At 40.0% G+C, this 14,526-nt stretch overlaps 1 protein-coding gene across 3 annotated transcripts in view; it reads left to right on the forward strand.

The window, feature by feature from the left end:
- fam13a (family with sequence similarity 13 member A) overlaps positions 1–14,526 on the forward strand; it is a 56,094-nt gene that overhangs the window by 39,574 nt on the left and 1,994 nt on the right. For 2 of the 3 annotated variants that reach the window (XM_058080746.1, XM_058080765.1), the window contains 10 exons: positions 738–900; positions 6,606–6,822; positions 6,903–7,044; positions 7,126–7,207; positions 7,271–7,476; positions 7,554–7,637; positions 10,131–10,226; positions 11,816–11,899; positions 13,263–13,468; positions 14,415–14,516. In XM_058080746.1, the coding sequence (XP_057936729.1) occupies positions 738–900; positions 6,606–6,822; positions 6,903–7,044; positions 7,126–7,207; positions 7,271–7,476; positions 7,554–7,637; positions 10,131–10,226; positions 11,816–11,899; positions 13,263–13,468; positions 14,415–14,516 (1,382 nt within the window). The remainder of the gene's footprint in view (positions 1–737; positions 901–6,605; positions 6,823–6,902; positions 7,045–7,125; positions 7,208–7,270; positions 7,477–7,553; positions 7,638–10,130; positions 10,227–11,815; positions 11,900–13,262; positions 13,469–14,414; positions 14,517–14,526) is intronic. The other variant, XM_058080756.1, reaches the window with a different exon arrangement.

Below are 14,526 nucleotides of genomic sequence, written 5' to 3' on the forward strand. Positions count from 1 at the left end.
ACAAATTGCGGATGGTGTTAAAAACAATTGGATCCGAGTGCCACCCTTCCAGTAAGTAGTCTGTGGCATTTAGGAGGTCCAGTAGCGCTGTGTCCTGATCTTGTTTTCCCTAAAAATAGCCTGGTCCCACGCCCAGACAGAGGAAACGGGAAACCATCAGTTTGGTGTGAAGTGATCAGCGGACGTGCTCTAAATATACAACCTCTACGAGTGTGACGTGTTGGTTAGAACAATTGATTGCAATGTTTTGTGTGTGAGTGTGTGTCATCTGAGCTGAATGTTTGTCTTTAGCCTGAAAAAAAAAAATTATCCGTCAGCCTACGTGTGCTGGCTCACAATCTGTCTCTTTTTTTTTTTCTCCTTCCACTACTCCTCCCCTCCTCCTGCCGATGTGAGACAAACAAGTCCAGGGTGGGGAATCGATGCCTGGCTGGCCGGGGAGAGAGAGAGAGAGAGAGAGAGAGAGAGAGAGAGAGAGAGAGAGAGAGAGAGAGAGAGAGAGGCTGGATGGAGGAAGAGAGGGCGGAGCCAGAACACTCCCACTGTGGCCTGCCCATCCACAAACAGATGGGCGGATGTTTTGGCTCGCCTCGGCGTCCAATGGCGAGCCGGGCCCCGCCCCCTCTCTTCTCCTGCTTGTGTGTGCTCCTCAACTTAAAGAGTGTGTTCACAAGCTTGCCCCCTCAAGTCAGCGTAGCTGAACGGTTCCTCTTCTTTTCTCTCTCATGGTTGTGCAGACGCTCAGGATGAAGATCCAGGAGTCGCCCGTCGTTTGCGACCCCAGGGTCGGCGGGGGTGGGGAAGTGCGGGCCTCCGGGCCCGAGCGGGACAAGGCGAGCTGCGAGGACGTACCCCGGCTGGACCTGACGGCGCTGAGTGAGGACAGCAGCAACTGGGGAGGTGAGGAAGCTGGGTGGATCCTGGTGCAATGCATCTTTGGTAGTTTGGGTGCTTGCACCTTTTGCAGGATTGATGAGGGAAGGATCCTCTTAAGCACCCTATCTTAAGGGTGCAGCCTTCACTGGCTTTCTTGATAGGCAAGTAAACAATGCCTCGTGCGGGCTTTCACAAGCTAAAGCAAACACTTTCTTGCAAAAGGGAGCACCTTTAACATTTAGTCAATACCTTGTGTATTTAAGGTAGGACAACCCAGGCCTTGTTTGCTCATTTTACCTCATTCTAATGCTATTCTTTCTTTTCATTAAATGCTAGTCATATTATTATTATTATTATTATGATTCAAAATGTGCTCAAAGGGATTAACAGCACTCCATTCGGGCTTCCTGTTCATGCTAGTTGCAACTATTGAGTCACATGATTAGAATGTTCACTGTAAAAAAAAAAGCACCAGCATTATTTTGGCGTTGGTGAGTTTGTGTACACAGAGGAAGTGGTGCACAGTCGCCATACGCCCCGACTGGGATTGTTTTTTTTTTTAACAGTTGAGCCACACGCCTGTGATGATGAGCAACAGGTTCATGTAAAACCACGTGGTTTTACAAAAAATCTAATCAAATTCTTGCATGCACACCTAAGATTATGTATGTATTTTAAACAACAGAAAATGAGCAAATTGGTGGGAAATTGGAATTAGAGCGATTTCACATGAGGTTCGCAAAATTTAGCATAAATTAGCATATGACTATTTCTATAATCATCCAAATTGAATTGCTAAACTTCCCATGGAAAGTGTCCAAAGACAATACATTTAAAGTAACACATTCAACTTTTGGCAACAAAAACTTTGTAATTTATGCAATAGACAGACAGAATTAAACAAAACTTTATTAAACAGGATTTGTGTTACAATATACAATATTTGAGATGCCCACTGTGAACAGGCATCTTTACCTCCCGGTGCCTCTGATACAGTACATAAAGCAGGGGTCTCAAACTCAATTTACCTGGGGGCACACTGGAGCTAGGGTCTGGGCAAGGCTGGGCCGCATCAGGTTTTCCAAAAAAAAAAAAAAAACGCATTTATTAAAAACAGAAAAATATACAAACTTTTTCAGTGCTTTGGTTCCGATTTTCTACAATAAATGCTCTGATAAAACATTCCACTGTTCTCAAATATCTTAATTTTTCTGCACAAAATAAGATGAAAAATAAATAAACAAATCAAGAATAAAGAAAATCAATCAATCAGTAATAAATAAATAAATATAATAATAACAATAAAACGGCAAATAATAAAAACTTAAGAAACCACATATAGTTGGTGGGTAGACAAATTATTTTTTGCAGATTAAAATGAACAAAGCATTATTAGAGCCCTGTAGACATGACAAAACACAACTATAGTCACATTTATACTTTATTTACAACATATTGCGCAACTGCAGGGTCTTGGGTCCTTTAAACTTACCACTTCCACACGGATTGGGAGGATAACTATTAACAGTTATTTAACCTTTAACATGAACATTAATCAAACGTAATAATTCTTTCTGGGTACATGATACCATACAGCATCCATATCAAGCATTAAACTTTCATATCAAGGCGGGGGCCTCAAACTAGTGTCCTGCAGGCCACATTTGGCCCGCGGGCCGCGTGTTTGAGACCCCTGACCTAAAGGATGGTGACAAAAATCTATTCTTATAGTAAAGTTAAAAAGAAATGTCCTACCTACATTGTTGTTGTTTGTTTACACTACAGCCTTCCTCAGTTGTGAGTCAGCAGCGCTATAATAATAATAGTAGTATTGCTGGATGTACTGTATGCACGCTGTCATACTGTATAATTGGACCCAGCGGGCATGGCAGGGACATCTTTATCCCAGCAGACTTGGTGCCAGGGACTGTCACGGTGACCCGACAGTTGCCTCTGCTACGTACTTGTGCGTCTGCCAGCAACGTGATTTGGCGTATTTAAAGCTTCTTGTGGCAGCCGACGCCTCCTCTCGTGCTCCTTTTTTTAGGTTTTGTCCACATGGATGCTGCCAGAGTAAGAGGTAGCGCTATAAACCCTTAGGTCCATTAGCATGAGGAAAGTTATTTGCACAATAATCATAAAAAAAAGGCAAAACATGTGTGGAGCAAAGTGGAACCCTATGAAAAACGTCACTTCATCACAACATCAGAAATTTCTAAAAACAAAAAAAAAACAATGATGCAACACAGCACTGTTGTAGTGTTGGTGTTCATAACACACCTTCAGCGTTTCTATACAAAGTGTCATCACATGAACAGCTTTGACAACATTGCACCCGAAACTTCCCAACTTGGTTGTAGTTGTGTAAGCATGCTAGGCTAACTCTTGTTACGATATTCTAGATATATACTAATAATATTGCGACAAGTCCTGTGTAGTATTCTGGTCACTTGGCGTCAGTAATGTTGCATTGCTGAGACATGACATTATACTACACTGCATTTTTACAGGTCGAGTGGTTAGCGCGCAGACCTCACAGCTAGGAGACCAGGGTTCAATTCCACCCTCGGCCATCTCTCTGTGTGGAGCTTGCATGTTTTTCCCTGTGCATGCGTGGGTTTTCTCCGGGGTACTCCGGTTTCCTCCCACATTCCAAAAACATGCTAGGTTAATTGGCGACTCCAAATTGTCCATAGGTATGAATGTGAGTGTGAACGGTTGTTTGTCTATATGTGCCCTGTGATTGGCTGGCCACCAGTCCAGGGTGTACCCCGCCTCTCGCCCCAAAGGCAGTTAGGATAGGCTCCAGCACCCCCCGCGACCCTCGTGAGGATAAGTGGTAGAAAATGAATGAATGAATGCATAAGTTCTTCTCTCATTCCGTGTGGAAGTGGTCCATTTTTAGCTTCTTATTTTGTCCTTTTTCCCAACTCCATTTGAAACCCGTTTAGAATGAATAAAATTGAGGCTGACTAGTTTGCTTGGTAGTATTTAAATATATATTTAAATATTATATATATTAAATATTATATTTAAATATATATTTTTATCTCTTGTATCCCCGTGGATCCTCTACCCTGCGCATAAGAATTGGCAATGTGGTGTAAACAAAGAATAACAGGAGTGTAAAAGTGACTATAGGGGTGTTATTTCATGTCTAGAGGGCTCTAATAATGGTTAAAAAATGCATTTAGAAAGTAATTTTTTTTATTATATTGAATTCAAGTCTGAGTCAAGTCTGGAACCATAAAACATAAACTAGATGACTGTATGTTTAAGTGAAATTATGTTAAGAATGATATGTATATATACATATATATATAACTAAAAAGTAGTTGGTCCATAAGGGATAGTACTAGAGGGAAATGCATGGACATGTACTAACACGTGCATGTAGACGAGTCCAGAAAAAGTCACGATTGACCTTTACCTCAGCTTGGCACCATGCTTGAGTGATCGGGAACATTGTGCCGCCTTGGACAACCTTTAGCGAAATGGCACGCTGGCATGTTTTGTGTTTTCATTAGTCCACTTCATCTGGAAGCATCAGTGTTGATTTAAACATTAATCCGGAGCGCCACAGACTCTCTTGTCCACACCAGGACATAAAAAAAAACTTGATGGAGTGTTTTCACCACCTGGGGCGCTCGCCGCCTGATGAAGTGCACGTACGTGGAGGAATTTGAGTAAAGTCACCGCAGCGAAGAAAAATACACACGTGTGTTTTTTGTTGTTTTTGACACTTTGGATTGTTTTGACTGATGCTTGGCTTCTCATAGAGATTGTTTTTATTCTTTCTCTTCTTCCACTGAGGCTATTGAGGCTATCCTCGCTTCTTGGAAGGTTCTGTTTGCCAGAGGTGTGGACTCAAGTCACGTGACTTGGGAAAAAGCTATATTATTATCATAATAAAAGGCAAAAATATGTATTGAACAATTTAGTTTGGTTTTACAAATAGAAGCGCCTTTTTGTCTCCAACACGTGACTCTAGCCCAACGACCTTAAGCCTTAACTTCCCTTCGACTGTATTAATGCACTTTGTCGCATTTTCGCTGCAGTCGCCGCTCTCTTTATCTCTCATGCACATATTTAATGTCCCGCCATACGGTGCAGCCACAAAAGAACAAAGTGTACCTCTCAACGGGGGGTCACGCCCTGACATTATCCCACTGAGAGGAGAAGGCAGGCATAATTAATAGAGCGGGGATTGTCAAGAGTGGACGCACCAGACATAATTATTGCCTGAGTGGAGACTGCAACTCCAAAGGATAAACTGAGAAAATGGCGCTGGGCGTGGCCTCTCTTGTCTTGACAACATCTGCACCCGTGGAAGTTTTCCCACTAGAGTTTTTAACACAGGCAGGTGGAGGAGGGGTCACGGTTGTCCACTGACTTTGCCATTTAGGATGTTACCACAGCAACGTTTTGCCCTCCGTTGTGTCTTGGACCGTGGTCTTCGGAGACACTTCTTACTTTGTTGGATGTCTAAACACTTCCGAGCAACAAGAATGTGAAAAAAAACTCTTGGGCTTTCCTTTTATGATCCGAGTGGACAAAATGTTCCCATTCATCTTCTAAATGGCTCGTTTAGTGGCCAGCACTCAGAAGCTATGTGGAAGTTTGAATATGCAGCACGAAAATAGACGTTATTTATTTCTAATGTCATTTGTCGGATAATTTCATCGGAGAAAAATGATGGAAAAACTTTATGCATCTGATCTTCATCTTATTTGCATATTTCTTTCAGTCCACATTATAATCATGAGATTTTAATCGTATTTAATATGCAACTTATTAAAACATCTACAAGACTTATTTATTGTAATTGTATGGTGATGATATTCATTGAACAATATTATTAATAACAATAGTTATTCAAATATAATCATCAGCATTATTATTATTATAGTAATAATTATTATAGTAGCAGTATAGCAGTATATTTAGTATATTTAATTCAGCAGTATATTTAATTCAGTTATGATAAAAAAAATGATTTCTTATGGTATTAAATGTGTCGTCAATCTTTTAGGAAGCAGAATAAGGCAAAATAATTTTTGAATTTTTTGAAGCAGTTTATTTAATTCAGTTATGATTTAAAGATAATGTAAAAATATTTATAGATTATATATGTATATGATTATATAAAAAAATAATTTATAATGAAAACATAAATATTTATAATCGATAAAATAATAATAGAAATAATGCTATTAATAATAACTGATAAGACAAAATTTTAAGTCATCAAGTAAAAAAAAAAGTAATTTTTTTATGGTCTTAAATTTGTCAATCTTTTAGGAAGCAGAATAAGGCAAAATAATTTTTGAATTTTTTTGAAGCAGTATATTTAATTCAGTTATGATTTAAAGATAATGTCAAAATATTTATAGATTATATATGTATATGATTATATAAAAATTTTATTTATAATGAAAATATAAATATTGTTAATAGATAAAATAATAATAGAAATAATGCTATTAATAATAACTGATAAGTCATCAAGTAAAAAAAGTATTTTTTTATGGTATTAAATGTGTCAATCTTTTAGGAAGCAGAAGAAGGCAAAATAATTTTTGTATAAATATAATGATTCTAAGTATGTTTTAAGTATTATTACTTAAAAACTTACTTAAATTACTTACTTAATTACTTAAAAACAATTATACTTGATCGTTTTTAATGTACTTGCATTTCAACGAGCTCCCTTTTGATGCTGAAAACAGAACCGGTTCCGGCGTTTTCGTCCCTGCGGAGGGACAGCACCGACCGCGAGGAGGCTCGTCTGTCGCCGCACGCCGGAGGCCTGCTGATTCGTCAGCTGCTGGAGGAAGACAGCGACCCCATGCTGTCCCCACGCTTTTACGCCTACGGGCAGTGCCAGCAGTATCTGGACGACACCGAAGTGCCTCCTTCGCCGCCCAACGCCCACTCCTTCATCAGGTGAGCTATTTTTCCACCATACCGTGGAAATTGTTAGAAATAAGCGTAGTCGTAATAATAATGTGCTGTAAACGCTGCAGTCGCAGGAGGAGTTCCTCTCTGGGTTCCTGTGACGACGAGAAGGAGGAGCTGACCACCGCCCAGCTCACTAAGAGGATTCACGTTCTCAAGAAGAAGATCCACAGGTTTGAGGAGAGGTTTGAAGAGGAGCGAAAATACAGGGTAGGTGTAGCATCATGTTAGAGTACAAGTCCCCCCCCCTCCTTCCTCAAATCTCATCCCTTCTCTACTGCTTTTATCCAGCCTTCCCATAGCGACAAAGCTGGAAACTCAGAGGTGCTCCGATGGGTCAACGAACTGGCCAGGTTGCGTAAAGAACTGAAAGGTAAGATTCCGCAGTCGCCAAAGTGCCTCCAGTATCGAATAAACCAACATCACTCTGCTACAGAACAAAAGCTGATGAAGTCCGAGGAGGACCTTCCACCTCTGACCCGCCAGCGCAGCAACACGCTCCCCAAGAGCTTCGGCTCACAACTGGAGAAGAAGCCTCAGCAGGAGAAGGTGCCCAAGCCCCCCGTGGAGAGCACGCTGGAAAGCATCCTCAAGAAGCTGCAGGAGAAGCGTGAAGAGGTCAACCGCCCCGAAGACATCAAGGTAGGTCCATGATGAGTTGAAATCGGTAAGATGAAACCATCAGAGGCTTTCATCTGGTGTGGTCCATCTTCATGCAGGACATGACCCGGGAGCAGATTGGAGCTGAGAAACTGGCCCTGCAGAAAGCTCTTCTCTACTACGAGAGCATACATGGACGACCTGTAAGTCAACACATATTATTGCAGTACTGTATTACTCCCTTTACTGCAAAGCAGTAACTACTTGTATTATTATTTTACTATTGTGCTTTTTTGCCAAAAGCTAGTACCACGGGGTCCTATTTCCGACTGGTCGCAACATTTTAAGGATACACAGCTAGAAATGACAATAAATACACATGCTAATGTTAGCATTCCCTTTTACTATACTCCACATTCTCCACTTCGCTGCAGCACTTTGTTTTCTCATTGCCCTCTGTCTCCTCTTGGATAAAATTAGACATACAGTAAATACAGAAGAGCCTCGTTGTTCGGCTTCTTTCATTTACCCGTTCTCCTGCCTGTGCCTTGGGTCCTGGTGTTGACAAAAAGCTTGTCTTTGCATCGTGACCCAGATTGCAAGTGGAGTGTGAATAATGCCTCAAGCGGGGTAATTGTTGGCATGTCATTGTGTCACATGCAAATGTCTGCTAACTGCCCCAGCATGTTGGCTTCAGGGCAAATGGAAATAACATGAAGGAAGTAACTGTAAACACAATGTGTTTAGTTAGGAATAGCACAAGAACCAACTATGTCAACCAAAAGAAAGAAAAACTGAATTAGTGAATTCGGAGCACGACTGGTGTGTGTCCTATCTAGTCTTTGAGCATGAACTAGACTAGAGCTGTCCTATCTAGTCTGACTAATGTGTGTCCTATCTAGTCTTAGAGCATGAACTAGACTGGTGCTGTCCTATCTAGTCTCACTGGCGTGTGTCCTATCTAGTCTTTGAGCATGAACTAGACTGGTGCTGTCCTATCTAGTCTGACTGGTGTGTGGCCTAGCCAGTCTTGAGCATGAACTAGACTGGGCTGTCCTATCTCGTCTGACTAATGTGTGTCCTATTATTATAGCATGAGCATGAACTAGACTAGAGCTGTCCTATCTAGTCTGACCGGTGTGTGTCCTATCTAGTCTTTCACCATGAACTAGACAGGAGCTGTCCTATCTAGTCTGACTGGTGTGTGTCCTATCTAGTCTTTGAGCATGAACTAGACTAGTGCTGTCCTATTTGGTCTCACTGGTGTATGTCCTATTTAGTCTTTGAGCATGAACTAGACTAGAGCTGTCCTATCTAGTCTGACTAATGTGTGTCCTATCTAGTCTTAGAGCATGAACTAGACTGGTGCTGTCCTATCTAGTCTCACTGGCGTGTGTCCTATCTAGTCTTTGAGCATGAACTAGACTGGTGCTGTCCTATCTAGTCTGACTGGTGTGTGGCCTAGCCAGTCTTGAGCATGAACTAGACTGGGCTGTCCTATCTCGTCTGACTAATGTGTGTCCTATTATTATAGCATGAGCATGAACTAGACTAGAGCTGTCCTATCTAGTCTGACCGGTGTGTGTCCTATCTAGTCTTTCACCATGAACTAGACAGGAGCTGTCCTATCTAGTCTGACTGGTGTGTGTCCTATCTAGTCTTTGAGCATGAACTAGACTAGTGCTGTCCTATTTGGTCTCACTGGTGTATGTCCTATTTAGTCTTTGAGCATGAACTAGACTAGAGCTGTCCTATCTAGTCTGACTGGTGTGTAGCCTAGCCAGTCTTTGAGCATGAACTAGCCTAGAACTGTCCTATCTAGTCTGACCGGTGTGTGTCCTATCTAGTCTTTCAGCATGAACTAGACTAGTGCTGTCCTATTTGGTCTGACCGGTGTATGTCCTATTTAATCTTTGAGCATGAACTAGACTCGAGCTGTCCTATCTAGTCTGACCGGTGTGTGTCCTATCTAATCTTTGAGCATGAACTAGACTAGTGCTGTCCTATTTGGTCTGACCGGTGTGTGTCCTATCTAGTCTTTGAGCATGAACTAGACTAGAGCTGTCCTATCTCGTCTGACTAATGTGTGTCCTATCTAGTCTTTGAGCATGAACTAGACTGGAGCTGTCCTATCTAGTCTGACCGGTGTGTGCCCTATCTAGTCTTTGAGCATGAACTAGACTAGTGCTGTCCTATCTAGTCCAACCGGTGTGTGTCCTATCTAGTCTTTAAGCATGAACTAGACTAGTGCTGTCCTATCTAGTCCGACCGGTGTATGTGTCCTATCTAGTCTTTAAGAATTAACTAGACTGGAGCTGTCCTATCTAGGCCGACCGGTGTGTGTGTCCTATCTAGTCTTTAAGCATGAACTAGACTGGAGCTGTCCTATCTAGTCTGACCGGTGTGTGTCCTATCTAGTCTTTGAGCATGAACTAGACGAGAGCTGTCCTATCTAGTCTGACCAGTGTGTGTCCTATCTAGTCTTTGTGGAAGTTTTTTTAAACTTCACAATTTTTAAAAATTCAATAGCATGAGAAGATGTCTTCAAACGTTTGAGGAGTGCAGATGTTGACATGATGACATGATTGTGAAGGCTAGGAGTATGGAGTAAGATGGTTTCACAGGCAGAAAAGGTCCAAGAGTTCACAGATTACTGACAACCAGTGCTAACAGGACGTCCTTGTTTGTCACTGCAGGTGACGAAGAGCGAGAGGCAGATCATGAAGCCGCTGTACGACCGATACCGGCTGGTCAAGCAGATTCTGTGCAGAGCCTCCACCATCCCCGTCATTGTAAGTCATCACTACACTGTTTATTTTTTCCCCTCCTCTACCTCCATCAGAGCAGCCTTTGGCTGGCGTTGGTGCTCTTCCACAAGCCAAAGATCAGCACATTGTCAAAACGGACACTTAATCCTGGCTGTGTTCGCTCGAGCGCTTGTAGCACACGTGCGCGGTCCACCCTGGAGGCGGGATGCAAGTGCATGTGCCATCATATGACCACACAGAATTGTAAAAATACCCCAAATACTTTTCATATGCTGCCTCCTAATTCCCATACACAACCACTGTGTGTTATGTAAGAAGTGATGTTCGTTATGGACACACTGTACCGTATGTCCTTATGTAATATAATACTCCTTCCATAATCCCCCCATCATGCAAATTAGGACCACGGTGATACTGTAGGATGATTCTACTACAATAGCCTCCATAATGATGCAAGTTTGAGTATTGTGTGAGTATAGTTTGAGCCAGAAGATTTAGAAATACTTAGTAGAATGTTTACTACAAGTAGTGCTAGAATTCATTATAATTGTTTTATATTCTATATATCTTATATTGAACTAGATTAATGTTTTTTAAATTTATAGCTTGCCAATATTTTCATTATTCATTTTGGCTATATGATTTTTTTTCCTTAAATGTTATTAGAAATAAAACCCAAAAAATATTCTGTCAAATCATATTAAATTATATGATTATATTGTTATATATATTATGTATTTATCCATTAATTCTAATGTTTTATATTTTTGTATCGTTTTAATATTTTAAATTGAACTATGACTATTATATCACATTACATTTTTATAGTATGGCAATACAATAATTTTAAATAATTTTTTTAATTTTCACCTTTTTTTACTTAACTTTTTTAACTCCCACCTAAGTTACCAAATGTGGTTCCTGAAAAGGAGTCAAGTTCTATCAAACTAAAAAATATTGAATTCAGTTTCATTCCGTTTTCAGATGGCTGTATGAAAACACTATTTTTCCTATAAAACAAACAAACAAATGTAAAATATTAATCCAGAAATTGTTAATATTTTACATTGAACAGTTATTACATTTTTATATTATGGCAACATAATAATACCAAATGTGGTTCCTGACAGTGAGTCATGGACTATAAAACTGGAAAACATTAAATTCAATGTTGTTTTCAGATGGCTAAAAATATAATTTCTAAGAAGAAACTGCATTATTTTAATGGTTAACGATGAAGAAAGGCAGGAGCAGAGTCGGAGGCTCAAAGCTAAATCTCTTCCTAGTCAAATAAATGTGCATCAGAAAAGGAAGCGGCTTGCTGATTTGTAGCTGGGAAAACAAGTCGACGTGACTGCATTTGAAAGAATGCTCATTTATTATTATTGACAGGCTAACTTCCCATGCCTGTGGAACCAAACTCCATTAGTCATCGTGTCAACTAAGTATGCATAAGTATGTGTGGTATTGGATTAGTAACATTAGCTGCAATAGTAGTTGTCACAGATAAATGGAATCTCGAATTTAAAAAAAAATGACGCCATTTTGGCATCTTGGCGGGCCGAGTTGTGACCGTTTCGCCGGCTAACGGCTACTTCTCGACGTCACCGCAGGGCTCGCCCTCCAGCAAGCGCCGAGGCCCCCTCCTCCAGCCCATTATCGAGGGCGAAACCGCACTCTTCTTCGATGACGTCAAGGTGAAGGGCCGCTGTTGCTGCTGCTTCTTCCATAATCAGCCACCCCCCCTTCCACTCCCCCACCCCACCCTCAACCAACCTTGATTTGTTTACTACCAACCAAGCCCTTACTTGAACCCCAGCGCTGCCTGTTGATTGGACGGCTGCCTTGCCATCTCGCATCGTGTAGAGCTATTCAATCATTAGCTTGTGGGTGCTAAGACTGGTGTGACGTTGTGCTTGGTTTTGGCTTTCAGGTTGTTGTTGTTGTTTTATTGTACTAACACGACTCTCACCTCATGGACATCTTGGGATGCCTTCGAGTTTGCCGGGAACACACAAAAATGCAGTACAATTTACGCTAACTGTGGCCTTTCGTTAAACTCACCAAGCTGCTTTTAAGGCATTCAAATACATCGCATGCATGCTAACTGGCTAACTCATGTCTCTTTATTTACTGTGTTATTTCAAGCGTTTTTAGTGCAGTTTATAATAATCATTCCAAATACAATTAGAGACGCAATGTTTTCCTTTTGGTTGACAAAATCAAAACAAAGCAAATTTTTGTTTGTTAGCTTCAGTTAGCATCATGCTTCTGAATTTTTGGTCTTGATTTACCAAGACATTAGAAGATTTATTCTAAAATAAATGTAACATTCCGAGAATATTGACCAAGTTATAGTAAAATAATTAGCATGAAGAAAAGTCTCACATACTGCCTCGCCAAATGTATATTGCCAAAAAAAAAAGACAAAAGTATTTTAAAAATGTGTCCGATGGAAAAATAATCTGCACAAAGGAAGTTGAAATTTCCCAACAAAAAAAGTAGCTTTACCATTTTCAATATTCAATAACTTAACCTCACACTGTTATAGCTCCGTAACGCGAAGGTGCATTTATATTTATTAAAAGAAAACTACAATAATTACTTTTGATGAAGCAAAAAGTTCATTTTGAAGAAGTATTTGCTTGTATCAAAAACCTAGCTAGCTAGCTAGCTAGCAGAATTGCAATATTTAGCGACTAAAGTTAAGAATTATTAGGAGGACAAAATGGTGTAATATGAGCACAGTTTGCGATACCTTAATAGCTAAAAAGATTTCAAGACCTTTTCAAGAGATTTACATTACTTAAGTATAGTTTTCCTTGAAGTTGTTTTAGCTAGCCAGCTACGTGACAGTTAGCAGTGAAGAGTGACGCTTCATTGTAGCTTAGTCAGCTTTAGTGTTTGCATTATTTTTTATATGGAGATTTGACCTGATTGGTTTGAAGTTTGACAACCCAATGAAAGGGTGCCGATGATTGGTAACCACTAACCCCTCCCCGTACTCCGTCAGTCCGTCCAGGCAGGTCCACCTTCTAAAACGTTTTTGTACTCCTTCAGGAGGAAGAAGATGGATCCGAGGACGACAGCGACGTTGTCAAGCCGCAGTTGTCCACGAGCACCAGGCCCGAACTGAGCGTGCTCAGCTTCCTGGGTCACGTAGAAGAGGAAGTGGACGGTTTCATTTCTCCGGTGGACGAACTCTCGACTTGCAACAACAACGCCACCACCGACATGCGACTGTCCAACCTGCACGCTGCCACCATGTAAGACATTTCATATTTTTAAAAAAAATGCAAAAAAATTATTTCTCGTACAATTTTAAGATAGTTACAAAATGTATTCTTGTTCATGTCGTCATTTACTAGAAACGCGTCATAATAAGTGAATAACGGAGTTCGATTGCGAAAACCTGTGATACCAAAATTTATATTGATTGAATTTTCTCATATATTTTTGATTATTACTGATGTATTCTTGTTGAAGAGCTACCTTTTTTTTTGGATTTTTATTTTTTTGTCATTATTTCTCGTACCAAAATTTCCATTGATTTGAATAAAATTGAAATTACATTAAAATCCATGAAATTTACTAGAAACGCGTCATAATAAGCGGATAACGGAGTTCGATTGCGAAAACCTGTGATACCAAAATGGATACTGATCAAATTAATTTCTCAAAATTATTTCTCGTACAATTTTTGATCATTACGAATGTATTGTTCTTGGCTAATGTCGTATTTTAAGCTAGAAATGAGTTAGCTTTTTTTTTTGTATTTTAATTTTTTTGTCATTATTTCTCGTACCAGAATTTCCATTGATTTGAATAAAATTTAAATGACATTAAAATCCATGAAATTTATTTGAATTAAATTTTTTTCGGGTTTACAAATGTATTCTTGTCGTAGAAAAATAGAAAAAAAGCTGCAGCAAGAAAACGAAAAATAGAGTATATTGCTAAAATTGGTTTGAATTCGATTTATACAGTGAAAAAAAAATTGTATTACGAGAATTAGTGAACACACATAAATCTGTGTTTTACGGAAAAAAAATGCAGTTTTTTACGTTTTGTTGTATTTATTTGAACAACAAAGATGACTCGGGACGGCCATATTTACATGACAAAACTGTTATTTTTTTACACCAGAATTATTTTTCATACAGTCTTTCTGCAATGCGAAAAAAATGTATACCGTGTTTTTGCGACATGTAGGGAAGAACTGGTGGAGCAACTCCAGGAAACCCGAGAAGAAAAGAAGAGAATCCGCAAGAACCTCAAAGAGTTTGAGGAGCAGTTCTTTCGGCAAAATGGAAGGTACGATCTT

The sequence above is a fragment of the Doryrhamphus excisus genome, chromosome 1 (genome assembly GCF_030265055.1).
Source record: "Doryrhamphus excisus isolate RoL2022-K1 chromosome 1, RoL_Dexc_1.0, whole genome shotgun sequence".
Lineage (NCBI taxonomy): Eukaryota > Metazoa > Chordata > Actinopteri > Syngnathiformes > Syngnathidae > Doryrhamphus > Doryrhamphus excisus.